At 37.7% G+C, this 26,547-nt stretch overlaps 2 protein-coding genes across 4 annotated transcripts; both read right to left on the bottom strand.

The window, feature by feature from the left end:
- Nucleotides 1-1,255: 1,255 nt before the first annotated feature.
- ptbp1a (polypyrimidine tract binding protein 1a) lies at nt 1,256-11,172 on the bottom strand. The gene is made up of 16 exons (XM_043219545.1): nt 11,087-11,172; nt 10,056-10,109; nt 9,519-9,549; nt 7,742-7,808; nt 7,240-7,412; nt 6,972-7,118; nt 6,703-6,858; nt 6,511-6,621; nt 6,239-6,419; nt 5,792-5,872; nt 5,533-5,693; nt 4,577-4,610; nt 3,863-3,955; nt 3,563-3,779; nt 3,403-3,480; nt 1,256-3,319 (listed from the first exon to the last, which is right to left on the bottom strand). Exons 1-16 carry the CDS (start codon nt 11,092-11,094, stop codon nt 3,187-3,189), a joined length of 1,725 nt encoding a protein of 574 aa, XP_043075480.1. The 5' UTR covers nt 11,095-11,172; the 3' UTR covers nt 1,256-3,186.
- A 1,292-nt stretch (nt 11,173-12,464) lies between these two features.
- Nucleotides 12,465-26,173, bottom strand: palm1b (paralemmin 1b). 3 transcript variants are annotated; one of them, XM_043223854.1, is made up of 7 exons: nt 25,691-26,173; nt 20,060-20,105; nt 18,084-18,164; nt 14,738-14,859; nt 14,601-14,658; nt 14,495-14,516; nt 12,465-14,229 (listed from the first exon to the last, which is right to left on the bottom strand). In XM_043223854.1, exons 2-7 carry the CDS (start codon nt 20,102-20,104, stop codon nt 13,823-13,825), a joined length of 735 nt encoding a protein of 244 aa, XP_043079789.1. In that variant the 5' UTR covers nt 20,105; nt 25,691-26,173; the 3' UTR covers nt 12,465-13,822. The 3 variants fall into 3 exon arrangements, with proteins under 3 accessions (XP_043079789.1, XP_043079795.1, XP_043079802.1); XM_043223860.1 differs by having other exon boundaries at nt 12,465-14,226; nt 25,691-26,172; XM_043223867.1 differs by lacking the exon at nt 25,691-26,173 and adding an exon at nt 16,042-16,114.
- Between the last annotated feature and the right edge of the window lie 374 nt (nt 26,174-26,547).

Here is a 26,547-nt window from a genome sequence, read left to right as displayed (position 1 = left end):
CAGCTTAATTTTGTTGTTGGTAATACAATCTTAAATCACACAGCATGCTGTACACTTTGACTACAATCCAGACACAAGGTATACAGGCTTTGAGTCTCCTAAAGGTTGTGAAAAGTGTTACACAACTGGGTGACACTTAGTTTGTGTAATTTGTCAAGCACTAATGTTAAAACATTTTACAAGCTCCTCTATAATAAAACAGACACTTAGAAACTCATTTTCCACAAGTATCAAAGCCCAAAAGGCACCGAAATGAAAAAAAAAAAAAAATGACCTAGTTTTAAAACTTAAGCTAGTGTGCCACCTGCTGTTCAAAGATCTTCATATAACATTACGTATCAAAGATCTTTTTTCATATTTCATACAAAATATAATATAGACTTCAGTATTAGTCCCTCTATAGGTTTTCCCCTTTAAAAATGCACAACTCCAGCTTAAATGTATCCAAATATGAAAAGTTAAAGCATGGTAACAATGGAATTATTATAATAAAAAAAAGTTGTTTAACCAATTAAAAATACTTCTGAGTTAAGTCTTTACATTGCTTAGATGAATTAAATAGAAAAACCATGAACTAAACCTGACTTGCATATTGTTTTGGGGGCACAATGCTCATAAATAACTATATTTCATAGAAAACTAAAAATTCCTTTTCATTTATGTCTCAAAATATGTCCTCTTGAGATTATGTATGAAATCAACGTCCTGTTTCGTAAGTCATTTTGATTTAAAACCTCAACATTTTCCTGAGATGTTGATTTGACAATTTACAAATTTTAAAGATTTAAATGCTAAATTACAAAAAAAAAGTTTAGCTATTTTTGAAGACCAATGAGAGGAAGTAGTCATGATGCAACATCTAATCATTTGGCACTTCTAAAAAGCCCTAAATGTGCTCCGTACAGGACATCCAGACTTAGCATGTAGTCTAAAATTTGCACATATTCTACATCCTGCAACAGCGAATAGATGGTGAAAAAAAAAAACTAGGTAGTGAAACCAATGAGTCACTCGAGGTCTCTCCCAAACAAAAAGGAAGGTCAAAAAGGGGTTATTAACCATGATAGAGCATAAAGATGAAAGTGAAAAAGGTCAAGATGTTTAAAAACTTCAGAAATTGAGACAAAAAAAAAAAAAAAAAAAAGGGGTAAAAGCAAGAAAGAGAAAGGTTTATTGAAGACAGGAAAAAGTATGAGCATCTATATCAAAAGAAGGTTAAACTTTCAAGAGGGCAATTACATGTTCAGACACAACGTGTTGGAATCTCTTTTAATACCGTGTAATAAAAAAAGGCTCTACAATGAGCTGAATGTCTGCTATAACCTTATCAAAATATACACGTTTGACAGAAATTGATTTTCAATTACTTGTACAAAACAAAAAAAAATTATATATACACAGTAGCCCTCACCCACCCTGCTTCTCAACATTACATCCATACTGGGAAAAACAAGAAAGTTTTACTAACGCAATAGAAAGGAGCTCTGTTGCTACTTTAAGACTTCTGTTTGGTTCTGTTATCTGATAACAGAAAAAAAAAAATTGATAAAGCAAAAAAAAAAAAAAAAAAAAAAAAAAAAGGCAACAATGTATTCTGGAATTTGTAATTTTTCTGTTTCTTCTTGTAAACAAAGGCAATAATATACACAAGCCTTCAATGTTTTGCCTTCTGCCCACTGAAATCAAAACTGTTGATAAAACAAATGATGCTGCACAGTAAAAGATACATCTCAAAGATATCAAAAACTGGCTGACAGAACAGGGAAGATGCTTTGGTCCATCATGCTACCCTTCAGGGAAAAAAAAAAAAAAAAAAAAAAAAAAAAAAAAAAACACCCAAACAAGCTCAACACCTGTCAGTAAAGCCAATATTTTGCCAAGTTGCAAAAATAGAAACTGAGACTTTCCCCTAATAGTACAAGCTGCAAAATAAAATGGAAATGTCTGCGTCTCAAGACTCATGCTACAATCAACATGAAATGGATGCGTCACAAAAGAACATTTCCCCACCACACAAAGAAGTGCTAAAAACAGTCTGAAGTCTTATCACAGGTGTCTCGGTTCACACAAAATGTCACAGAAGATTAAGACTCTAATGCTAATATTCTTTAACACAAAAGGAAAGTGACAAATGGACCCAGGAGAAACGTGAGATCTGGAGCGTCCATACTGTTAAGTTCATTAGAACTCCTCTTGTCAACTTAACTGCCTTTGTCAAACTCAACATTTATATAAAAAACAAAAACAACCATAGGCAACAAACCCTGGTTTGGTTGCAAGTGGTTTTGCAATCAACAAAACCTTTAATAAGTGACAGGGAAATGTGGGGAGAAAAAAAAAAAAAGTGCTCCCAACTAAATGGGAAATATGATGGTCTAGACAGCAAAGTGGGCCAATGCCCCCCCCCAAAAAAAGACGATACAGTATACAAGTGTGAGAGACTTATATGGAATGAAACTAGAATAATTTTATACAAAAAAGGGTACATAAAAAGGAGTAGAACCATATATATATAGAATAACTATATGCAATAAGTTGTGACAGTCGGGTACAAAACCACAGCCTGCGAAGAACTCTGAACTAGCTGCTGCCTTTCACAGGAAAACATTCCTGCACTTTCACTAGTCAAATTTAAACAGGGACCACCTGGGAACATCAGGCAATCTTTTTTTTTTTGTATGTTTGAGGTTAATGGTTCCTGAAAAGAAGCCAAAAACAGACATTACTAAGGCCGTTAAAAAAAAGATACAATTTAAGCACCATTTAAGGCACCGTTGCTTTTTTGGAAAAGGCAAATAGGGAATAGCTTTGAAAAAGTTAGTTATAGGTTCAAAAAACAAAAGGCTTTGCGTGTGCAACCTGAAAGGGTGCGGCTTTCCGCAGAGGCACAAGTGTAAACTACGCAGCATCTATGATCCAAAACAGATGTGTGCCAATGATAAATCATGAGACAAACCGTCTGAGAAAAAAAAAAAAAAAAAAAGGTACTATTAAAACCCAAAAAAATCACATTGGGTTTACAGTGGAATTACAAATAGACATACATGTGAATAAAGATATAATAAAGGAATGATGAAGTGTGTGTTGTGGAAAATATTTGTCCACAGTGATATAAATTGTGGAAGGCTTACAGTTTGGTCTAAAGTGACAGTCCTTTCACCTTCTCTAAAACAAAATAGCCTCCCATCAGATGGTGGACTTTGAGAAAGACACTCTGAGGTGATGATTCTCGCCAAGGTCATGATTGTGAAATTTGATCAGAGACTCTATTGCTTCCTCCACGGAGCCCAACTGGATGAGAGCCATTTTTCGGTCTTTCCTGAACAAAAACAACATCCAGTAAAACTTCCAGGAAATATCAGAAATGCATCTGTACAAAAACTAATTTGTAGAAAGTCTTACTGGAAAAACTTGAAGGCCTTAACCACAGCTCCTGAACTTAGGAACAGGCCTCTGAGGTGATCCTCAGTGACAGAAGGCCTGTAAAGAGAAGATACTGGTGTTAAATAAAACAAAAAACGTAAAAACTGCCAAAAGAGAGGTCTAAGTTTAGTGGCCTCACGGTATATTGGAAAGATGGAGAGTAGAAGAAGGAGGGAAGATGTTGGAGTAGTTCTTGGAGCCTGGCTTTTTGAAACGGTGAAGGGGAGAGTTACTGTAGTCCTTGGTGAGCCCCTGATCCTCATGACCTTCACGTGGCAGCTGCACAGTGGTGTGTTTGGACAGAGTGACCCGCAAAGCCTTGCCATACAGTTTCTGCCCATTCAAGTGGCTCATGGCTAAAAGGGACAAGACAGGTTAGCGTAGTAGAATTAAGCTTCTAAAGTTCAAAAATTCTTAATGAAGAGAATATTAGGAATACCTAGCTGGGCTTGGGTTCCATCAGACATCTGCACCAAAGCATTCTCTTTCTTGTTGAATAGGATCTTCACTCTCATGACGTCACCATACACACCTACAAAAAGAAAAATGATAGCCAAGTGAGGACATGACTTTAAAAAGCGGATAAATTGATTACAACCAAAAATAATTTCACCTTATCTAGAAGTTTTATGGTTAAAGTAAGGCATGCAATACAGTATACACTATACTAAGACTACATTTCTATTTTGGCCCAACTTCACAAAAAAATTTAAAAAATCCATTTAAAACAACCACAGATTACACAAGTTCTCTCTAATAGTTTTAACACTACTTGAGACTGGGGGGAAATTTGTACTTGTACTGACAGCATTATAATTACATGCGGCTTCCTAGACATTTTACATTCAATGTGGTTTTCAGATGGCATGGCATTTACAATAGGTAGAAATTCACAAAAAAAAAAGGCTTTAAAAATAGATATCAGCAAGTGGGCCAAGGATTAGTTCAAACTTAGCAATTAATATAAACATGATACATAGCCATTGACAATAGATATTTAGTATGTGCCAAATTAAGGAGACTAAAAAGCTCCAGCTGATATGCCATTTTCTCTAAAACCCCACATATACAAACCAAAGTACACATTTTTGATGAAGTTAAAATATGAAAACAAAAAAAAGGTAATAAAAAGGAGATGCCAATGATAACATACCGAAAAGAATAAAGAGGCATTGGGGCGTAACGCTCTTAAGACAGCAGAGGAAGGCAGCGTAGGGAGGAAGGGACAGGAAAAGATCGGAGGCAGGACAGTGGAGGTTGAACATGTCCACAGCGAGGCAGTTCCACAGGAATGGCGAAAAACGGTGGTAGGATCATGAAGGTGGGTGATATTGTTCATGATGGAAAGGTGGGGGAAGGGTAGAGGTAAAGGAGGAGATTTCCGACAACATAGTGGTGGAGGGTTTGGGGATGTTGTGTGTTGGTCGCACAGCAAAAAAAATAAAATTACCAAATATTGGTGTCAGTTAGGAACCATATTGTTTGAGTAGGTAGGGAATTTAAAATTATAAAAAAATGACAAAGGTGGTGCAAATCAGTTGGCAAAAGATTCCAGGTCAAGGTATTAAAATAATAAAAAGGGGAAGGGGAATGGGGAGGGAGAGAAACAAGAAAAAAAAGGAAGTAAAAAAAACAAGGTCAGTATACACAAAGAAAAAAAAAAAATATATATAGTGTTCCATTCAGCAGAACGTGCTAAAATTAAATGCATTTCACTATAGGAACACTAAAGGAAATAAATAAGAAAGGAGAAAAGATTAACAATGAAATACAGGAAAGAGAGATTATATATACACACTCATAGCTCTAAAAGAAACACTAGAAATGAAATGTTTTAGATGGCTTCAGACAAGAGTCAACAAATATCAAGAAACGTTTGAAATGCATGTTCGTATAATAGCAAATGAGCCTCCACACTGTCATAAACACACAGAAGACTTTGCATTAAGCATTTCGTTATTCGCTAGATGCCATCTAATTATTTCCCACCAACACTTTGGGTCTCAAAAACTAGTTATCAGCTATACAGTTCTAACCAAATCATGTCTGGCTTGTTGAAACAAACCAAAGTCTAACAAACTAATAGCTAAGGGAATCTAAACTACTAACCTCTGGGTTAAGGTTGCTGACCAGCAGGACACTGTTCCCACCAGCAGCGAGACCAGAAAGACTCAGGCGTCCTGCTGCAGCTGCCGCCGCAGCCGCCGCCGCTGCACCGGGGACACCGAGCGATGCAAGAGCCCCAGCAGGCACACCCTGCAGAGACAGACCTGCGGGAGGGACAGACATCAGTATACAGCATTGTTGATATGCTGAGAAACTGTGCCACTGCAATCCACAGAGATCCATTATAAAGGCTGTGACCTACCTGCTGCCTGCTGAATGGCAAATGTTGGTGGGAAACCATGAGCCCCAGCATATGGTGATGCAGAGATAATACCAGGAGCAGCTGGGAAGAAATAAATTTCATTTAAATATGATTTTAGAGATGTTGAAAATGCCAATTGGGGCTGCACAATTACACTTCTAATTACAAATATGGATGCCAAAATTACATAATTGTTCAAGAAATCAATCAACGTCCAAGTGTTTAGGTGTTTTTTCTTTCTACTGTTAAGTGTAACAATACCATGCATATTTTCACAAAAAAACAAAACACTACGCATAGTTGACATGCGTTTTATTACTACACAAGTCAGTTTAAAATATTTTCCGTTTTTTTATATTAATTTTTTAATATTAAAATGTGTATAATTTGTCAGTTGTGCAGCCCTACCATTTATTAAATACAATAAAGTAGTAGATCAAGCTTTACTCAAGGCAGCTGCAGCCATCGTCTGTGCATTGAGGGAGGGTTGACTGTCTCCGGTAGGCAAGTCAGGGCGAGTGTAGTCTCTGCTCTTATCGTTGTTATACTTAACATTCAAGCTGGTGAGCTTAGAGAAACTGATGCGAAGGGTACAGCAAGCATTGTAGATGTTCTGCCCATCTAAAGACTGTTGAATGTTAAGCCAAATGATTACAGGGTTCAGAAGGGATTTAGCTGCCCATTCATCCATTAAGATATTGATCCACTGTGCCACTTACCAGTTTTGCATGCTGAGCAGTCATTCCATCTGAGTACTGGACCAGTGCTTGGAACTGGTTGTTTTTGGTAAAGGTTATAATCTTCAAAACGGTGCCAAACTTTGAGAAGATCTAAGTAGGGGGGGATTAAAACGAATTAAGCATTTTGACAAGCATTTGAGCATTTTCTCAATTTAGTTTGAATGACAGTACCTGGTGAAGAACATCAAGAGTAACTGGGTAGAAAAGATTTTCAACAATGACTCTCAGAACAGGGCTTTGGCTGCCCATGCCTGCTCCATCAACAGTGCTCAAAGACATGCTTCCTGTCTGTACCGCATTCACCGCCTGCAGTGCTGCCTGTGCCCTCTATGGGAAAGGAGGGGGCAGAGAACAAGTATACATTATCAGTCTCAAAAGATCCATTTATATTGAGTAATTGCCCTTGATTGAATGCCTAATGTGATGTAATTTGTACTCACAACTTGGTTGGGTGAGTTGTCAGTCTTCAGCTCCTTGTGATTGGAATACTGCATGTAGATGGGATGGTTGCGGATGACAGGGGTGACGGAGGAGTAGTAGCTGACCATAGTCTGTGCTGACTCCTCAGTGTTCATCTCCAGGAAGGCCTGTGAGAAGATAACGCAATAAGACCAGGCACAATGGTGTATGTCAAAGCAGGGTAATTAGATTTTGTAAAAAAAAAAAAAAAAAAAAAAAAAAAAAAAAAGGAAACGGCCATTTCTTTACCTGGTTCTTTCCTTTTAGCATCAGAAGGTTGGTCACTTTGCCAAAGGGAAGCCCCAAAGAAATAACTTCTGCTTCATTTATGTCATTTGGCAGTTTGCGTACATGAATGACTCGTGAAGGAATGCCTGGGCTCCTGATGTCCCCTTTGAACTTCTTGCTGTCATTACCATTTGCTGACGGGAAAAACACAACCTCAATCTCACTTAATTCTCAAGAACGTCCATATTAAAAAGGCTGCAGTTGGTAAGATTTAGTAATTCTTAACAGTTTAAGTTGTGTACCGTTATTCCTATGATAAAGCTAAATTTTCAGCAGCCATTACAAGTCTTCAGCATCACATACTTCAAATTCTAATATGCTCATTCACTGCTTAAGAAGTATTTTTTACTAGTTAAAATGTTTTGTTTTGCCCCCCCCAGGATTCTCTGATGAACCAAGTTGTTTGAAATCAATTTGATCTACTTTTGAGAGAGAGGAAAGGGAAAAAAAAAAAAAACTTTACCTGCTCCAGAGCTCATTATATAAGGTCCGTTAGATATGCAGGAGGAAAAGAGTTCGTCAGATCCCCTCTGAAAGGACAAGCAAAGTGGTTCAATAAGCAGGATGCCTGTACAAGGTTTTCAAAATAGGACACTTAAACCTCAAAACAGAAGAACCCAAAGTAAAACCAAGAAGGAAACCACCTGAACAAAAGCAAGATCATGATCAAGGGAGGAAAAAAAAAAAAAAAAAAAAAAAAAAAAAGATGCATTCCTAAAAGGGTTAAAATCATCTGACAGAATTATAGAAAGTCATGTGACAAGTATTAGTAACCACCTAGTTGTCATTTGTTTGCACAATCATTAAAAAGTATCAATTTGAATACATTTCTAAAATGACAATCAATTTTCTATTCCTAAAAGTTACAACTATTTCTAACCTATTCATCTATATATACAGTTTACTGCTGGTAAAAGCAAGACAAAGAAAGAGAAATGCAAACAGAGGCAGCTGTGTCCTGCCATAACACTAACACAAAGTCTCTCACTCAAGGCCAAGCTGGAGCCACTTGGCTGGCCAGTGGAGCAATGAGCAAATCATTCAGCATCACTCTCTTAATAAACCACTTCAAATGGCTAGTCTCTGCTCAAGTGGTCACATGCACTGGATAAGCCAAAGCCTTTACACTATTACAACAATGCGTGTTCTGTTTCAGCCCAAAGGAAAGTATTGTTACCAAAGCTGAACGCCTGGTCCTCGGGCTGATCAACCCCCCCCAACAATCTACTACGAACAGCCTCAAGGGCACTTTACCACACCCTGGATAAAGTTTACCTAAAACACAGCCCCGAAGGCTCAATAAGCAGCCTACAGCGTAAACACAGTCAATAATATGGGAGGAAAAAAAAAAAAAAAAAAAAAAAAAAAAAGGACAACACTACATTCCTCCCAGCTAAAACCTGCAGGAATCAGGTTTCAACATCTTTCATAGAGCAGTTATGACAGGAAAGTTTTCTCTGGTTGAACCATCCATTGTTTGAGCGAGACATCCACCCAACTCCAGCATTTCCTTCCTCTATTTTTAACTGAGGGGCATTGCAGCTTAAGCACTCACTTAGGACAGAGAAGAGGAGGAAGGAAAAAAAAAAAAAAAAAAAAAAAAACCCACACACCCTCAAGCAGAGAACCATGACTCCCACATTGGTCTCTAGGAGCTCAAGGCTTGCAGGTGCCAACATGTTTACATCCATTGACAAAGTGCAAGCCTCCTGGGCGAGAGCACAGTGTGTTGAATAAGGGGGTCAGGGAGACAGGAATGCAACCACAGCATTCCAGCCACAGTAATTAGTGCTCAGACTCCGACAGGGCTGCGACTCAATCTACTACTACATCTCTACTCCTCACGTGTGTGGGGGACATCAGGAGGAACAACAACGGACTATGCATGAACACGAAAATAAATTATAATAAATGAAATACTGTAAACTAACAACTACTTTGAGCGAAGTTGTATTTTGCTACTTGCGACAAGTACGTAACATCGACGGAGCAATTACAAGATTTTTAGAGCAGGCTACTTTCACTTTTGAGTCACTTATCACAGTGACTGTTTAAACAGCAGGTGACCTTTGACTACAATAAATTACAGGTGCAAAGTCAAATGGGGCTAGAATTTCAGGCTCAGCAATTTAGCAGATCTCTTTGTCTCAGCAATTTAGGAAGAGAGGAAGCAGCAAATGTACAAAAAACAAACATATTCAACCAAAAGTAGTACTGTCACTGAACAAAACACAACATACCTTTGTGCCGACCGTTATATCATGGACACTGCTATAAAAGAAAGATAAAACAGAATATTAGAAGACGCATAAGCCTCGATGCTAAAGAATATTTGATGGCAATGCAGCAAAACTTTAAGTTGTGATAAAACAGAATTGAAGCAAAGACAATCATTAATCTGATTAATAAATGGTGAAAAAAATTCAGTTTATTAATCTGTCAATGTTCCAATTATACGCCCCCCCCCGTGAATATAATTTGCATGCAAGCTAAAAAGTGCTAACGTAGATTTATCTTAGGTTATGTTAGTTTCTACATTTGTAATATGAGCTCAGGAGGAACTGTTGCACAAAAAGAGTGTTACATTTTAAGGCTGCACCTTCTAGGCGGCAACCTGATACACAAGACAAACAGTAAAACAAAACAGGCCTGTTCGGCCACTCTCTACCAAATCAACAATTACAATCCGTTTTCACATTTTTTCTTGTAAAGATCTTAAATTCTTCAATTTAGGTCCATTCATGTGAATAAGCAGTTAATAAAAATGCAAAACTTACTCTATTTCAGTGACGTAACTGGATCCCAGAGGATACAGATCAGTCTCTAAACGGCTGCAAAAAAACAAAGAGGATTTTAATGCGCGTCGTGTTTTAAACCTGCACGTTTTTCTAACTTCCGCTAAATGCAAAAGGAGACGTTGTGCTCAACGACAGGTCACCACTAACTTTATGTAAACTGAAGACTGTCATTCTGCCTTACATATCCGTTTCTGTTTTAGTAACGATAAAGAAATGCATTTATGAAGGTTAGACACATGTTGAGTAACCTGACGATTTACATTTCAATAGAAATATCCTCATCGGATAGAACACGTACTCTTTTTTTTTGTATTTTTATAAAATCAGAAGTATGTACAGGCTTTTAAACATTATCCATTATACTTACCTAATTACACAAACAAAAAAATATTATTCAAACCTTAAAAATCAAGATTATTTCTCAACTAGTGACATCTTCACCGCGTCATTACGTAAAACAGGCACTGTAATCGGACTTTCGTGTGTTTATCAAACGTACTTAGTAATCATTGAAAATGTGTAACGTGCGTCGACAATACACACGAGTAGAGCAAAAAATAAAGTTGAACTGGCATCGGTTTAGCAGACTAGCAGGTAATTAGCTAGCCACCCAACAACAATGCGGAAACTGAGACACGTTGGTTGCCAAATAGTGGCTGTTCTTTCGCTTCTGCACGTTACAAGCCTCGTTTGATCCTTTCAGATTGAGCGTGTGGTTTAAAGAATCCTGCATTTCTAGCTCGCTTATATTTCACGAAGCTGTCTGAATTAGACTACTTGCAACAGGTTGGTGGTCAGTTTGGACCAACTTTTCGGCTCTTCCGGCTCGGGAGACATGAAGAGCGGCAGAGGCGAGTCAAAAAAAAATTCACCATTTCCACTTCACTTTACGTCATTTAACACACTTTAAACGCCCGTAATGTTTTAATTCTCGCCTATACATACAATAATCAAAGACAAAAACAGGTTTAAGGGGCAACAAACTTGAATTGAGGGTGTTTTCAACTTACCCGTCCATGGCACTAACAAAACTACAGGTTGTCGTAGATGGGAGGTAGACCTGCTAGTATTTCTTATATCCTTACAAAATGGCGGCGGGGGGATTGGCGCTTTCTGATTAGTCCATTGACCCTGGAGCGCCGATTGTGGGAGGGACTTCAGATGTTCTTCGACAACGTGATTGGACAGGAAGACCGTCAATCTGGAAAGGCGGTCGAAAAAAGTTTGCGAAAACTTTTCCCGGTTGCCACCATGAGAAATAAAGTGGAGGAGTGAACTGTGCTTGAACCCATTATCAGCACCTCAAGGACGAGGCTGGTCAGTCAGAGAGGAAAGAAAAGTTATACTTGACGCTTTACTAAAATGTTTAATTAGCTAGTAGCAGTGAGGTTTCTTCAAGAAAACAAAGATTTGGGTGGCATAAGAAGGCAGCTGTTACATATTGACTTTAGAAAACCTAAAGACACTGAGCAATTTCATCTTAAAACATTTTTAGTCTTGAGTAACGCAAAAAGAGATACTTGAGAAATGTATCAGTGTTGTATAACAGTCTTCAAATGAATGTCCTTTTGTGCTTCCACAGAAGAAATAAAGTGTAGCAAGTTTATGACAATTTAATTGGAGCAGTGCAGGATGAGTATGATGACAGAATTTTATTTGTTGGTCACTGTCACTTTAACATTAAGACGAATGGCAAAAGATAGCTAAATTTACCTAAAATCACCAAATTGTTACTGCTTATGTACTCTGTTCAAAATCTTTGAGTCATTTATCTACCATCTTTGTGGAATGCTAATATAGTCAGCTTTGTCACTAGAATTTATGTGCCTGGGAAAAGGTTTAATGGGTGGGCCTCCCTTCTTCAGGCCCAATCGGTAGGCTGCACCGTAGAGGACCACAATGGGCCCCACTCATCACAGGGCCCAGGACAATGTTCCAGTTGTTCTCTCCGACTCCAGTTCTAAATATAACACGTCAAGTAGTAAAGAGTAGCATCACTTTAACCTACAAACTGCTGCTTCACAAGGTAACCAACTTAGATTTCATCCTGCAGATGGCAACCTTTACACACTACAAAAGTTTTTTTTAAGGTCTCACAGAGTGTAAAATGTGTTTTTTTGGTTGGATATCTGTCTGTTGATACTCTACAACCATGAATTAAATTTCATATATAAGTTATTACACCTGAAACAATAGCAGTAATTGCTGAGTAAATATTATATATCTCTAAATGAGAATCTCTCTCTACACACAATATCGTCAAACATGCAGTGTGCTAACATTTCGTCCCTGGCGAAATCAAAATTAATTTTGCTGCCATTTGTAACTGTGTCAGATTTGTTGACTGTGGGTGAGTGAAAACGTAATTACCAAAGAAGTACCAATACATAACTGTAAACAAACATTTTTTTGTTTATTGTCATTGTTCCTGATTTAAACACTTGGACCATAACAGGCATTGGCCATACCAATAAAGCACCTATAACTCATGACATTATTTGATAGCCACAACACATATTTTCTTACACAAAATGAAATAATTCATTAAATTGAAATATCAGAAAGACAGCAAAACTACATTTACAAAACCATGGTCTTAGAATGTGAAAAATGTTTTTTTGACCCCAGACTGTTTACTTAGAATTAACGCAAACGGATGATTCTTCATCGTGAATCAACTGCCTGAACACTGAATCACGGATGTTGAACTCTAGCTTAATTGAGGGCATACCAACTAACAGCAACCCCATCAACATCAAAGCCCCTCAATTTCACACAATTCTTTTTTTTATTCAAATGATATAAAGATATATTTTGCATACTGCAAGAATGCTTTTTGATAATATGGGCTACGTGTAATATGAGGCATTGCAATGTTACTAAATTTTCAAAAATGTAATATTGATTACAATTGAATCTAACAATGTTATCATTCAAGTAAAAAAAAAAAAAAAAAAAGATTGAAAAGGTTTTAAAATGGGTTATTTGGTTAAAAAGTGATGTACTGTTAAAACCGATATCTGCTGTGGTTATAATTGGGATCTGGGGTAATTACAGCAGTAATACAGTAATTATTTATTTTAATAAAACGTGATTACATGTATTCTACCATAGCATGAACAGTCATAAATAATTGCATCATATTTACAAACATATCGGCCTACTATGTGGTGTAATGCAGAATGTATGATTGTGGACAAAGACGACACTCCATGTACCAGTGTTCACAGTGGTCTGAGATGATTTGGCAAAAACAAAAAACAAAACAAAAGGCTCAAAATATATATTAAAAGCATAACATTGTAATATCAATATAGTAATTTCTTCTCAGTTATAAAGTAATATCTTAAAAACACAAATGCATATGGGAGATAAATAGCTAGTTCATATATATCGAGACGTTCATCTTATTTTTCTTAAAACAAAATAAGGATGAGGGCCACAAAATTGTTCTTTTAACTGTGTTTTTGTCTAAAGCGGAATCTGTCGTGGTCCTCATTTTTCTGTTCTTCAACAAGCAAAATACTGGACTTCATAAGATTACATAATGAAAATATATGTATATATAGATATATAAATGTCAAGACAGAAATATAGAAAAATATTAATAGAAATAAAAAAAGAAATACATACTAGACAACAAAAGTTAATTATAAGTATACGGGGTATACTTATTCATTGTTGTGTTATGGTCAGGGGGTCAGTTTTCTGTCAGAGTCTTAACTTCAGGGTGAGCGGTTGCTCACTCACATGACTGTGCAGCACTTGCACGGCTGCTTTTCTTTCGAATTGCCTTCTTCTTTCGATTCCTCCTTCTTGGCTTCATCCTGAGCTTTGTCGGGACTGGAGGTGCTGCCGTTAGGTGGGGCCTGGTCCTCTTTGGCCCCTTCGTTCCCAGCTTTGCTCTCGCCGTCCTCAATGACCACAAATTCAGCTTTCACTGTCTCCTCTATGCCCAGCGTCTTCTTGGTCTCGGCCTCGTCCTCTACATTCTTGTAGCCCATGAACACCATGGTGACGGGATGCTCTGCGCTGGCATTCTCAATGGCTACGTCGGGGTTGGTGCACTGCAGTTTGGCCTCGATGCCTGTGATCTGTTTCTTGCTATTTTGATCTGCGTTCGGGCTGGGCTGCTGTATGCCGTTCTCAACTGCTGGGGACAGAAAAAGACACTCGTTCAACTTTCACTACTGTTCACGCCAAATGGAAGAATCGGTTAACGATTTAAATGAAGCTGCTATTCGGTATTTATTAATAAAACTATAATACAAACATTCATTGAACTCTGTTAGACCTGTTGGATCTTTCAAGAGTGAAATGACACGGTGGCCATTACTGCAAACAAACCGATAACAAGTCAATCCTTTCTGTTACGTTTATGCAGAGATGGAGAACTCAAAATATATTTCCACACTCACCCTTCGCTGGACCATCAGGTGCCTAGGAGAGAAGACATGACACAAAGTCATTATTATTATCAAAATTAAAACCTTTACTAAACTAACTAAAAACCTAATAGCTTACATTTTCTCCTTTATTCAAAGGCACTCCAGTCTCAAGCTCATCAATCTCCTGTTCTAGTCTGTTAAGGGAAAAGATAAGCGAACATGAGCAATGCATGCTAGAATAAGGTAGCAAATGACTAATTGACCGGTCTTAACCTGAGGATGGTCTGCTCCAGTAGTTTGGTCTTGGCTTCATCCTCTTGTAATTGTTTCTGTGCCTCGTCTTCTCCACTGGATGGCGCTCCGTCCAACAGCCACCGCTCTCTCAATGCCTTTGACTGTGGAAACAAACAACAGGGCTTAGAGATTTCTTTTTAAAGGATTTAACATCACTTCAACAGAATGAACAGATCTTGCAAATACTGCATGGTAAAAAATAATGAAATATTACAATTTAAAAGACTGTTTCTTATTTAAATATATTTGACACTGAAACGAAGCAAAGCTGAATTGCAAGCTTCAGTTTCACGTGATCCTTCAGAAACCTAATACGGTGCTCATTTTTGTACAAAGATTATCTTCAGTATTTTAGTAGTTTAAAAGAAGAGCATTTACATTATAAATGCATTTTTGCCGAGTAAGCTTGTGTGTGTATATGTATGTATAAAAATGGCCCCTAATTGCATTATATTGACAAAATGAATGCTTGAAAAATGAGTTAATGTCAGCCTGATTCATTGTGCTGACGTGAACAAATCTGCACCATTAAGGCTAGTGTAGCGCATGACCATTAGCTGTCCATTAGTTTTTCACTTTAGGGCATTCTCCATGGTTGCTAATGCACACTATGCACATTTCTGGATAGTGAAACATTTTGACAGGCGCCTGCTCAAACGGGGCTTCCTGCCAGAGCTCTGTTTTAGACTGGCAGGACCAGAATGAACCACTGCTGTCTGAAGAGAATTCTGACATCTGCGTCTGGCACAGGGATGGGAAATATTTCGGGTACAAGCATAGGTGGCACTAGAGATGGCAATGCACTGCAATTAGAAATGCGAGGCATCCTGCCACTCTGGATATCCTGACATGTAGCCTAATATAAACAAAGACTGCCCTACTTTTTTCACTGAATAATCTGTCACATTATGAGGCAAATGAAAACAGAGCGCTAGTGATTTATAAGCTTTTTTATGACAAACATATTCATCATCATCATTACAAACTGCCGCTGCCACCAGCGCTGCTTCTATTCTAGTGCAGCAGAGACTGTTCAACCTGCAGCAAACATCTGCTGAACATCAAACAGTGAACCCAAGACCCACGATAAGACAAAACAGAAGAGAAACATCACAGAGCCCTCGATAACACCTGTTGTTTCCTAAAGAGCTGAAAACCTGAACAACAAGGAAGCTGAGATGTAGATGATGACGTTATTTGAGAATGAAATTAATAAACGGATGAGTCGAGAAAAATTTTATAAAGCCGCCGTAGGGTTTAATATCTTTTTTCCTTTCATTCTTAGTTTCTACTGCACAGACAGCGGCGTCTGAGCTCTGCGAGGTTGACATCTGAAAGATTCATTCAGACAGGCCTCTAGAGAAGAAAATGAAAAGAAAGAAAGGAGAGGAAAGGTGAGATGAAAACCACGAAAGCATGAAGACAAAGGTCAATAGACAAACAAGAGACCTCATCTGCTAGACTAGAAAGAAGAGTATGGTAAATAAAAATATGAAGACAGCACGAGCGTTCAGTAATAGTAAACTATCGTTGCATTGTAAAGCTGAGGTCTGAGGATATCTTCTCTTGATTATCTTCACTTCTAATTAATTTTATAACCACTATGCTTTAGAGTGTGTGTGTGTGTGTGTGAACTATTTTTGTAAAGTTTAATGAAATCAAATATATTACTGAACTTGAAAAATTGATTCGCAGAATGTCAAAAAGAGTCATTCATGGAAAAAGCAGAGTCACATGAACTAAAAAAGACTGAGGCAATCGCTGACATTTTTGTGTGCACTCTGAAAATGACCAAATGGAAAAAACATGAGATCTTACGTTGTGCCTTCTTAAAATGTCTTACCTACTCCCTATTCTCACGAAACTGGGTCAGTTTTAGACGCAATCCTTCACATAGAATTAGCAACAAGTTACTTCATTTTGTATAATGTCTTGTGACTTCCACGTTCGAAACGGTCCGAAATGACCCTCTCCTGCTCTCTTTCTCGTCCCTCAGCCCCCTCCCTCAGCTTTGGCTTTGTGACTGCAAATTCTGGCACGATGACAGATGTGCTGACATCACCACACGTTCACACCCATCCACATGCACACGCAATACAATCCCAGCACAGGGGGAGGACAAAGGATCTGAGTGTCGCTCGGTAGGAAACTGAGGCCTGCTCCATTGTTCCCTATTGAGCAAAATCCCTTATGCACAAAAAAACAATGGTAGGTATAAAACTAACAAACAAAAAATATCACGTTGTGTCAGATAACAAAAGGGAAACAATCGCCTTGCCGGATACTTGGGAGATGAGGATAGGCACGCAGGCAAGTTATTTTTGACCACTGATCCTCTGTAGCAGACCTGGGATCTTTAGGATTTACATAAATTTAGCAGTTTTAATATTTTGGCTTAAATTTTCAAAGAAAATAACTGTGGTAATAATGCATGCTGGCATTCAGAGATCATAAATATTACACCATATATAAATTTATTTAAAAAGTGATTATACAACACCTGATTGTTTGGCTGTTGTACATAATTACATAATTTATTATTGCACGTTTAAAATATTTATGACTATGATTAAATATGCATGGATGTGTCTATGTAAAGCAAGGTTCTGATCTGTTAAGAAAAGTCAGAACCGTTACATTTTTATTATTTTTCTTAAAACACTTTCTTCTATTTAGGTCTAATTTGCAGAGCCAACTAATATATATATATATATATATATATATATATATATATATATATATATATATATATATTTATTTATTTTTTTTTTGTGCAAACAGAGGAGAAGAGAGGGCAAATTTCTGCTATAAAAACGGTTATAATTTTTGCTTTTTCATTTAATGCCTGTTGTTGTAAATATTTATAAATTATAAAATATTTTCTTTTACCGAGGTGTACTTTGTATGATTAACTTTAAATAAAATAAAAATAGTAATAAAATGAAAAGAATTTCATGATTCCCATGAAAAGTAAAAACTTTCTAAAAACTACAATTTGTGAGAGGTCTGACTTATCATAACAAGGCAGAACTTTAAGGGAGGATACAGATTTCTTCCCTCGTCCCCTCAAACAGGAAACTGCTGTTAAAACTTCCCCCTCTCCTTTCAGCAACTTCAAAATCCTGAAAAATCATTGTCACATTATGACTTTCAACACTAGGGCTTTAAATAGACATTTGAAGTGTGGGACCAGACAGACAGTAAATTACATAAGAGTGACGCGCCACAGCCCTCTGACTCTTCACCTCTGGGTTAAAACCACAGCAAACACCTGCTCAGCTTTTTAAAATGTATCCACAACCTATTAGCGGTTATGTCTTGGTACCTTGAGGTGCTGGAGTTGTCTGCGGTCATCCTCAAGTTGTCTTCTTTTGTTTTCAATCTCAGCCTCCCTCTTTCTCTTCTCCTGAAAGACAGACAACATATTAAACTGATGCAGAATCTCCCAGTTCACAAAATCAAATAACCAAGGAATATAGTTAAAGAAATGGTAAGAATTCATTATTATTAAACATTATTCACAATTTGATTTTAACATTGTTGACTGTATATATATATAAAATATATTTACTTTCAATTCCATTTTTTTATTTTATTAAATTTTTTTTGTACAATGTTATGTTTGTCTGTTTTATTGTCTAAATAGTTTTCTGTTTCATTTTATTTTGGTTTTAGTTTTTGTTATTTTATTACATCGAGCTAACCTAAATGAAAAATGAAAATGTGTGACTTGTTCAGAGGAGAGGATTAAATACAATCTAAATGAACTAATAACTAAAGCACCTTTTCTATTTCCACAGCAATATCAAGTAAATATCAATGATTCTGAATTACATAACACCGAAAAAGTTCTCATTTGAAACACTGTTTATAAACGACTCCAGTCAAAGCACTAGTTAATCTGTCAAATCTTAATTACCCAACAGTGGCTTCAAAATATATATTGTAACTGAATGTGTAATGCAGCAATCGAGTGATGCCCAGGCCACAAAACACTGACTCTGATAAAAGACAGTGACAGTATCTAAAAGCATCTAACGACATAAACCCCCTCTGCTCCTGTGTAAACATATTAGCCAAAGATTCATTAATCGGAAAAACGAAACTCTTGACCACGCACATCCTGGAAGCCTCCACTTTTCAGAGGACGGACAAATGACAGTTAAAGGCAACGTTAGTCTGGTCGTTCACAAGACAATGCTAAGCCCCATCAATAATTAAACTCACAGAAGTGCTTTAGTGCTGATGGCTGGACATGCATTAGCAGGTATAGATGGTCATGACGCACTGTGGCCATCAGTGCATCTGTATCCTGACATCTGTCCTCATGCTGATCCGGTGCGATTGTGTTGCGTAATGAGGAGTTTAGCTGGCAAAAGTTCTGAAAGCGCTAGTCACGTATGGTAGTATTTATTTATTTATTTATATTATAATTGTTAGAATAGATTTTTTGATTATAAATTACTTGGCCACGTTTTATTTTAAGGTCTAATAAACAGACAAAATATTAATTGGCATGCGAAAAAGCTGTCACGGTGTGGCTGAGGGAAGGAACGCTCGACGAGGATATAACTTTTAATTTTCTACACAAGAACAACTAATAATACAGGCAGGCAAGCAGGCAGGCAGGCAGACTTCCACACACATTAAAGAAGAACCTGAACTAAACCAAACTGGAACTTATAAACACATAGGAAATTACTAAATTAACAAGGCACACCTGAATACAATCAGACAATTAACAGAAAGTAGGGCGCACAGAGCACATGGGACAAGAAAAACAACAACAAAGAATCCATAGACCTGACAAAAGCAACCAGTTAATATTGAGAATTGGTCCCTACACTAAAGTGTTACCAATTCGGTATACACTACTGTTTAAATGGTGGGTTGGTGAGATATTTTCAGTCATTTGTGCATTTATTTGACAAAAAAAGTTAATAAAACAGTAATATTGTGAAATATGATTACAAGTTAAAACTGTTTACAATTTTAATATATTTACAACGTGTTTATTCCTTTTATGGTAAAACTGAATGTCATCCATCTTTGATGAATAGGAGTTTTAAAAGAACAGCACTTGTTTGAAACCATTAAAAATATCTTTACTAAATAATGCATCATTGCTGATTAAATGAATTGATTTATTTAAAAAATAATAATGATAATAATATACAATTGGTATTTATTCATTATTTTTATTATCAATTACTTTTAGTAATTAGTTGTGGCAAGCTTAATCGAAATAAACCGAATTTAATTAAATGAAAAGTATAATTAAAAGTGTAATTATTTACTTACAGCAATGGCTCGAAGTCTCTCTTCCTGTGACAAAGCTTCCGACATCCTGCAAAAGAAATATATACATATATTAACAATTTAAACAACAGGAGTAACTGAGTAATAGTTGACACTTTTATCTGAAAGCATAGCATTCAGTATAGCACTTCTGTTTCATAATGCATGGCCGGATCCCTGCCGGATCTTTAGACATACACATCATTTCCTCTTTAAATACACACATCTCACACTACCTTGTAGTACACTGCTATACCTGCAAGTTTGAACTAACATCTTGCACACTTCCGCAATGCATTATAGATGGACCACATGCTTCTCTCCTGTAAAATATGAGCCCGGCCGGTCAAGAGTGTTTTGCACTTCTATCCTTTGAGGAAAAACAGGTCGATGAGAATCGATAGAAGAAGTGGGCAGCTCTTTTTCTCTTCTCAGAAATCAAACTCCAGATATGAACCAATATCGGCATTTTTGGCAGCAGTGGAAAACACCGGTCCAACAGCTATAAAGGGAGAAGTTATGAATGGCATGCAAATTTCAAGACTGTTAACAGTCCTTTGCATTCCAACCTAAATTGATTCCAGAGCTCTAACATAAAGCCCAATCCAAGGGCAGACCAACGTGGCTGGCTCCAATAGTTCTCTATGACTTTGATATGGGCATGAATACTGTTAAAAGAGAAACCAAAACTCCTCTTTGCGGTCAAGACAGGGTTAATATTAATACAAGCAGTCCAAACATTTGTGGTTACATGCTTTTTGGCTACTTTGATAAGCATTCTGTGAAAAGGAGGCAAATCATACAATGCATGGATTGAGGAAACTTACAAAAAAAAAATCAAAGGAAAAGGGACACATGGATAAAAAAAAGAGGTCAGCTGTGGAATAGGGGCAGTGGAAAGCCATCTTGAACCTGGCACAATGACGTCTTTTGTCAAAGCCTGTTTTACTGCAAGCTTCTGCACTAGTCCACAGAAAAAGAGCTCCTCTACTAAAAAATTGGCTGCAGGGGAGAGTCATCCAGCTGATTGGTGATCTCAATGGCCCACCCGAACATAGCTAGTCACATGTTCACTCCCTCACAGGGAATGTTTGTCGATATGTTATCTCTCTCTGATTTCAGAGCTAAAGAATCATTTTACAATGGAACTGATCATGCAAGATAAAATCTAATGCTTCTCTACAATCAGACCAAAGGATTAACTGTTGACCGATGGAATAACTGTTGAACTCAAGCTCACCCCAAAACCTCTCCTTGGTGCAAAAACACTCAATGTTGCATTAACACCTGCATTTTAAACCACTAGTGTAGATAGTCACAAATGCAGCACTTGAGATCACGCCGAGGATGATTCATGAAGCAAGCCCACTCATGAAAAGTGGAGCAGCATGGACGGTAACAAAAGTGATAAGCAATGATTCAGGGATAACAGATAACAAAACATACATAACCATTTTCTCAAGGTCTAACAGGGCTGCCGAGCTGGTTGACCAATGAAATTCCACGATTTTTCATATGTATCAGATCTCTGAGATTAGATCTCTGTGTGGAACACTAGCTGTTGTCAAAAAAAACCCTCACTGTATTATTAATGTCCAAATAAATGCTTGGAAATGTAAAGTGATATTTTGACAAACTGCAGCAAAAGATACAAATAACTGACTTTTTTTATATCCATCATATCCAATAGATCTGCTTTGCTGCTGCTGTTGGTTATTGCTGTTTTTGTAGATTACTGCAGCTGCAAAGCAAATACAGGAACTTGCTGCAGCCAACACATATGCTTAGTGAGTATTTAAGACATAGTGCTGCTGCACACACACAGCATTCATAATAACCCACAGCACAGGTGGAGCTGGGGAAGGTGGAGGCTTTGAAAGGCTTTGGAACTCTGAAAGCACACTGGGATCTGATCTAGTGAATGCTAACCAGCAAGTATTAAGTAGCAACTTCATTGGCTGCATATGCAACATAAACCAATCATATTGCAAAGTAGTTTAACTGTGAATATCATCAGGATATGGCTACTATTATACATATAAATAGTGTATTATAAAAACAAAGACTGCACTCATAAAATAAATTTGTAGTACTAAAACAGAAAAACGTACGGTATGTAAATTCAAGATTTTACCTGTTATTATTTATTTGCACTACTCCTGTCCAAATAATCAGTTTCTGGAAATCTATAGTCTGACAAACATTTCTGTACAACTTCTAGCTGTTTGTTTAAACTGTATGGTCACAGCAGATTACTATCCTGAAATTAGATTAAAAAAAATATTAGCTAGCCTATATCAAATATGCATTATTAATACAAAATGACAATAATCTTCTTCCCATCAATAGCATGTATGTAATCATACCAGTTGTTGGGTTTGTTCAACTAATCTGCAATAAATTTCACTAGTTCAAAAACTCTTAGCAAATTAGTACAGTGCTGTATCAGTGGTTTAGGAATAAAGGAATAAGGAGAAACTCTTTGAAAAGTTTCAACACCATGCAGCCATTTCCTTTCGCCACATCTCATTGACAGCATTGGAAAAGCACTTGGGAGTCCAGGAAAAACACAACACTGGCCAGCTTTATCCAATCTGTGAAGTCTCCAGTGTGGGTGCACTTATCTTACAGCTTGTTTCCCCTCTCTAGTCCACTGCTGGGCAACACACTGAAGCCATGCTGTGACCTTTTCACTGGTTCACTCTCTGGCCAACAAAAGTGTTTGAAATGCCAAAAGTGACAAAGAGCAGCCAATAGATAATCATGGCTAGATTTCTATAGAGAAAATCAAATGCTTAAAAAACATGCCACAACATTAACCAAAGGCTCCTTTTTGTGTATATGAATTAAACTTGGGGCTAACAAAAATGTCTGGTCCTATTCATATGCATTGGGTTCCAATTACAAATTACAATGACAGTTACAACAAAGCAGGCACATCTTCTTGGTGATGTAAACCTCTCCTGAGAGTCCTCTCCTGGTAGATTTTAATGGCTTGTAGGATATATAACTCAATTTTAAGGGCCGCTACATTAAGCAAATCATGCCGTCTGCAGGGATTCTTGTTACTGCAAACTGCAGATGTTCAATCAGTTAATTTGTAGTGAAACAGGATTGCACTTTAAGAAAGCAATCCTGGCTAATCTTAGAAGCTTTCTGATGGTTGTTAAGAAACAAATTAAGGGACATTTGACACTTACAAAATATGCATGTTCAGGAAATCAAAACGTACCCTCTAAGAGCTAAAAAGTCCACCCAAACTAACTCAGGAACATGAAAAGAGTTACAGACTAAGTGCTGTTTGATTGCAAAGAATGTGGGAGGGAGACTTGAGAAACTTCAACATTTGGATTTTGAGAAAGCCCAGCTTGACTGGTAAAGGACTGTACCAGTAGTTTCATGTGCTCCCTTTTCTCTGAGACATGCAATGAGCCAGGTCTCAACCAACCATGGAGAGAAGAAAAGAAAGGGAGGATACAACCCCCAAAAGTTGTTAGACCATGAGTGCATACATACACATTTTAAACATAGAATGTAGGTCACCTTTTTAACCGGTAACACTTAAATAGTTTCTCTTGCCGTTTTCTAGAGATGGAATGAGATGACTCTTACAGTTCATAAAACTGCAGTGGATTTTCCACCCTAAGCAAAACACAGTCCATAAACACTTTCCAAAATATTCTGATGGACATTAGCTGGGTTGAAATGTGTGGTATTACGCTCATTAAGTGCGCACTCGTGTTTTGTAGCAGTCATTAAGATATTTTCATGAAGGCTGGAGTGAGCAGGAAGGGCTTGAGTAAATGAGGAGAGTCTGTTATGGGTTATTATCTGCTACAGAGTTCCGATAGAGAACAGAAGAGATATGGGTGAAAGGTTAAAACATCAGCGACAGTCCAGAGCTGTTCAGTCTGAGCTGTGTCAAATCACGGCAGCTGTCAGGAGTCTTTGCTGCTGGACGGCAACACCCATGAAGTGTCAGACCTCATGTGACTACTTGCGTTATACCAGATGTCATATTTAAACAGTGGTGTAAAATATATGAATGCACTCGTGTCACAGATTATACATTGATAGGGGATTCTTACATTTAATGCGAATTTTAAAAAATCAGATTAGAGATTATCCATAACATTACACATGCTTCTCAGCCAGGAATGTGACCCTGGCAGATAAGGGTTGCTGTGTTGGAAAAATGGCATAGATATTCTTTGGGTCCTTATTGGAAGCTTGCCGATTGAAACATTTATAAGTAATAATGTTGGTCTAATATTTACAAGCATGTTTCAATAGCTAATAGCATGTTCATTCAAAAATACAGTAGCTTGACAGTTATTAAAGGTTAAACGCAATACAGCCTGTAGTATTCCAAATATATAAGGCCAGCTATTTATGATATGTTTATCATATCACCGCACAGCATAGATTATCATTGTTGTTGCATAGCAGTATTGTTATGTCAGTGTTGACAGTGTGCCTTATGGGGAAGCATGTTAATTAATACAATATTAATTAATAAATATAACATTTTTAATAAACATCTGTGCAATTAAAAGCTACAAAATTGCCATGCGCTATTTAAATTATAAATTAAACTATTCTAAACACAGATAAGAAAATCCCCAAAAGCTTCTAACTCTAAGTTAAATTAAATGAAATCCTTTCCACAGAGCTTCTGCGGTTCTTCTTTATGAACTATGAGCACACACTCTAGGCTACAACATTTACAAGAGCACCAACCCTAATTCCAGCATCACCTTATTGATTTTTTCCCCCTTTAGGAACCTGCTTTTGTGGGTCCAATGACCCAGTGCCTCACATGTTTATGGGAGCGTAAACTTGACTGACAAAGCTTTGGCGTTGGACGCGTCCCAGGGTTGACATCACCGTCCAATTCCCGCTTCCAGCGCCTCTCGTTATTATCACACAAAACGATACGTTTCACAAATAAACTATTTTACGTAACGGTATAATACAAAACGCTTCACGGTTCCCGTCTCGCCCTTGGCGAAAATAAACCATTTCCATCTGGGGAATGAACGCACCGTGGACGCGGTGGGTGTGGAGAAGATTTGACACAGAAAAAAAACCCCGCATCAGAAGCCCCGTCAGACGCGAAGCGTATTTGATTTCACGCGCGGGGAAATTGTGTCAGAAAATGGCCAAAAATCCAAATGTATACGAAAACAGTTTACATCATATGCCGCTAAATCCAGGTCTACACGGCCATATTGGATCATCCCACCCAGTTTCATCAGTGTATCGCTAGATGTGGTTCTCCCACACCCGAGCACGTACTGCTGTTACACGGGGATGCGCTGCAAAGCGCACCAGCGTGTTATTGGGCCACAGAAGATACTTCAATTTATGTAAACGTATGATGACAGACATAACCTTTGCATATCTTATTAACCATTCTCTGCTCTCTGCGAACGTGCAAATGTAACTTATCTCGCATTGTTACATTGCAATCCTGTCATTTCGCGGTTGTTGCAATGCATTCTAGACATTCGGGCGATTTAAAGCGCCATCGCAACGCAAAGCTTTCGGCATAACAACAATACAGAGATGTCAGGGAACGAAAGACAATAAAACCCGCAGGAAACGAACAATTGTTCTGAAACGAATACTTACTCAGTGGTCAGACCGTTCCCTTTTGATAGCAAATGTTTCTCTCGCGCCCGCTCAGGAAAAAAAAACAAACCCCCGCTCGGAGGCGTAAACGATACAGGCGATCAATACGACTGGGTTACTACTATCTACTGATGGGCATAAATTCGGTTATTTTCTCGGGTTGCAAAAACGGTTCTTGGCGGGGACGTGTGCTCTCTGTTTTCCGGGGAGCGGCGCTCAACCCGACGGTCAGTGCGTTCTGGCGTCCCTTTGCAGCAGCGGATCTCTCACATGGCTTTAGGATGGAGCGCGCGACTGTTGACTCCACGGCAGCCGAGCCTTTGTTTCCCGCGCGACAGTGATTCCGCGAGCGTGTTAAGGGCAATGTCTGGCATCTCCTCCTCCGAGTGAGTGTGAGAGGAGACGCTTGGATACGCCTCCCTCCGGACACTCGAGGGGCTGTATAAACGATGTCAACACAAACCCAAAGCACACGACACATTCATTGTAGTTTTACAAATAGCCTAGCTGTATTGTAGCGTGACACGATTCGTGTTTGTGTTTACGTGTCACCTTATTAGCATATTCCCATGAACTTTTTATACTAAATAATCATTTTACACATTTTATTTATGTTAATATTGTTCAAATTGGAAATGAAAGCTTGTTTGAGCATTTTTTATAGTAGCCTATTATACAAAAATGAAGTGGGGGAAAAACGCACACCCATTTTTTTTTTGTTGTAGCCTAACTCTTTACAATAAGGTTTCATTTGTTAACATTAGTTAAGTGCATCAATTAATATAAACTAATAATTAAAACAGCATACTTCTAAAGCAATATTTAATCTTAATTTCAACATTTAGCCTACTAATAAA

Source organism: Puntigrus tetrazona, chromosome 2, assembly GCF_018831695.1.
Source record: "Puntigrus tetrazona isolate hp1 chromosome 2, ASM1883169v1, whole genome shotgun sequence".
NCBI lineage: Eukaryota > Metazoa > Chordata > Actinopteri > Cypriniformes > Cyprinidae > Puntigrus > Puntigrus tetrazona.
The sequence above is the reverse complement of the archived record's forward strand: the minus strand, read 5'-3'. Positions and strand labels throughout refer to the sequence as shown.

Excerpts from the sequence above, each read along its gene's own strand:
- ptbp1a (XM_043219545.1), bottom strand. Across the intron at positions 7,119-7,239 it reads TGCTAAAAGGAAAGAACCAG|GCCTTCCTGGAGATGAACAC; the intron begins GTAAAGAAATGG and ends ATCTTCTCACAG. Across the intron at positions 3,956-4,576 it reads ATGCCTCTTTATTCTTTTCG|GTGTGTATGGTGACGTCATG; the intron begins GTATGTTATCAT and ends TTCTTTTTGTAG.
- palm1b (XM_043223854.1), bottom strand. The coding sequence starts at position 20,104 with ATGTCGGAAGCTTTGTCACAGGAAGAGAGACTTCGAGCCATTGCT. Across the intron at positions 14,659-14,737 it reads CTGGAGCAGACCATCCTCAG|ACTAGAACAGGAGATTGATG; the intron begins GTTAAGACCGGT and ends TTCCCTTAACAG. Across the intron at positions 14,230-14,494 it reads ACCTGATGGTCCAGCGAAGG|CAGTTGAGAACGGCATACAG; the intron begins GTGAGTGTGGAA and ends TTCTGTCCCCAG.